The sequence below is a fragment of the Brassica oleracea genome, unplaced genomic scaffold (assembly GCF_000695525.1).
Source record: "Brassica oleracea var. oleracea cultivar TO1000 unplaced genomic scaffold, BOL UnpScaffold03283, whole genome shotgun sequence".
In the NCBI taxonomy this organism is placed as follows: domain Eukaryota; kingdom Viridiplantae; phylum Streptophyta; class Magnoliopsida; order Brassicales; family Brassicaceae; genus Brassica; species Brassica oleracea.
Window position 1 is genome coordinate 1 of NW_013619808.1, and position 1,168 is coordinate 1,168.

The 1,168-nt window shown below is 44.3% G+C and overlaps 1 protein-coding gene across 1 annotated transcript; it reads right to left on the reverse strand.

Annotated features, from left to right (window-relative positions):
* Positions 1–24: 24 nt before the first annotated feature.
* LOC106321843 lies at positions 25–940 on the reverse strand (the record flags this gene model as incomplete). The annotated part of the gene is made up of 1 exon (XM_013760075.1): positions 25–940. A coding segment is annotated over exon 1 (916 nt), but the record flags the coding sequence as incomplete, so codon positions are not given.
* Positions 941–1,168: the final 228 nt, after the last annotated feature.

Genomic DNA, 1,168 nt, shown 5'->3' on the forward strand with positions numbered 1-1,168 from the left:
CTTTATAGAAGCCGGAGGTAAGGCCATCAGGCCCCGGAGCCTTGTTGGGATTCAGCCTCAGCAGAGTCTTCTCAAGAGTTTCACGAGTAGGAAGAGCAGAGAGGGACTCACATTGTTGTTGAGTGCAACGGAAGTCTAAGAGAGAGTGGAACCAGTTTGGAGTTGATATGGTTGATGGAGTATTTTCTGGAGCTAGAATGGATTTGAAATGAGCTACTGCCAGCTCCCCCATAGCGATAGGATCAATTAGAAGAATCCTCTTAGGCAACAAGAATGATCTGATAGAGTTGACAGCAGTGCGAACTTTCCAAATCCGATGGAAGTATGAGGTATTGAGATCCCCTTCTTTTAGCCAATTAATTCTCGATTTTTGGCGAAAGTACGCTTCCTCTATCCTCCTCAAAAATTCCCATTTCTCGTGAAGTTCTTTTTCTTTTTGAAACAACTCTGGTGTAGGAGATTGGAGAAGCTCAGCCTGCACAAGTTGTAACACACTATTAGCAATGGTAACTCTTTTTTGAATTTTTGAGAAGTTATTTTTGTGGAGTTTTCTGAGAATTGGTTTTAATTGTTTGAGCTTCCAGCAAAGATCTCCAAGGAAAGTTGCATGTCCTCCGGCCTGAATCCAAAAGTCCACAACCGTCTGAACAAAATCCGGGTGAAGGGTGAGGAAGTTGAAGAATTTGAATGGCTTAGTTCCGGCTATAGGGAGGGGCAAAGCAAGGTCGAGGGAACAGGGGGAGTGATCAGAGATATTTGGTGGGAGGACGGTAGCAAGGCTATGGGGGAGGTAAGAGATCCAGGCTTGGTTTACAAGGAGTCTATCCAGTTTTTTGGTGATAGGAGAAGCAGGCTGTTTATTGAACCAGGTGTGGAAAACTCCTTGGTAACGCAAGTCAAAAAGATCAGCTTGCAAGAGACAGTCAGAGAAGTCAATCATGGAAGCAGAGAGTGAGTTTACTCGAATTGAAGAGTGCTCTGAGGGGTGCAAAATCTGATTGAAGTCTCCACCAACAACCCAAGGGCTAGTGAGTAGAGAGAAGGTTTGCTGGATGTTTAGAAGATGCACCCAAAGTTCAATTCTTTCTGCTTCAGTATTAGCAGCATAGACAACGGTAAAGGTGAAAGTGATAGAGGAAGGTAGCGAGACAGTACAAGTGAGTGTCTG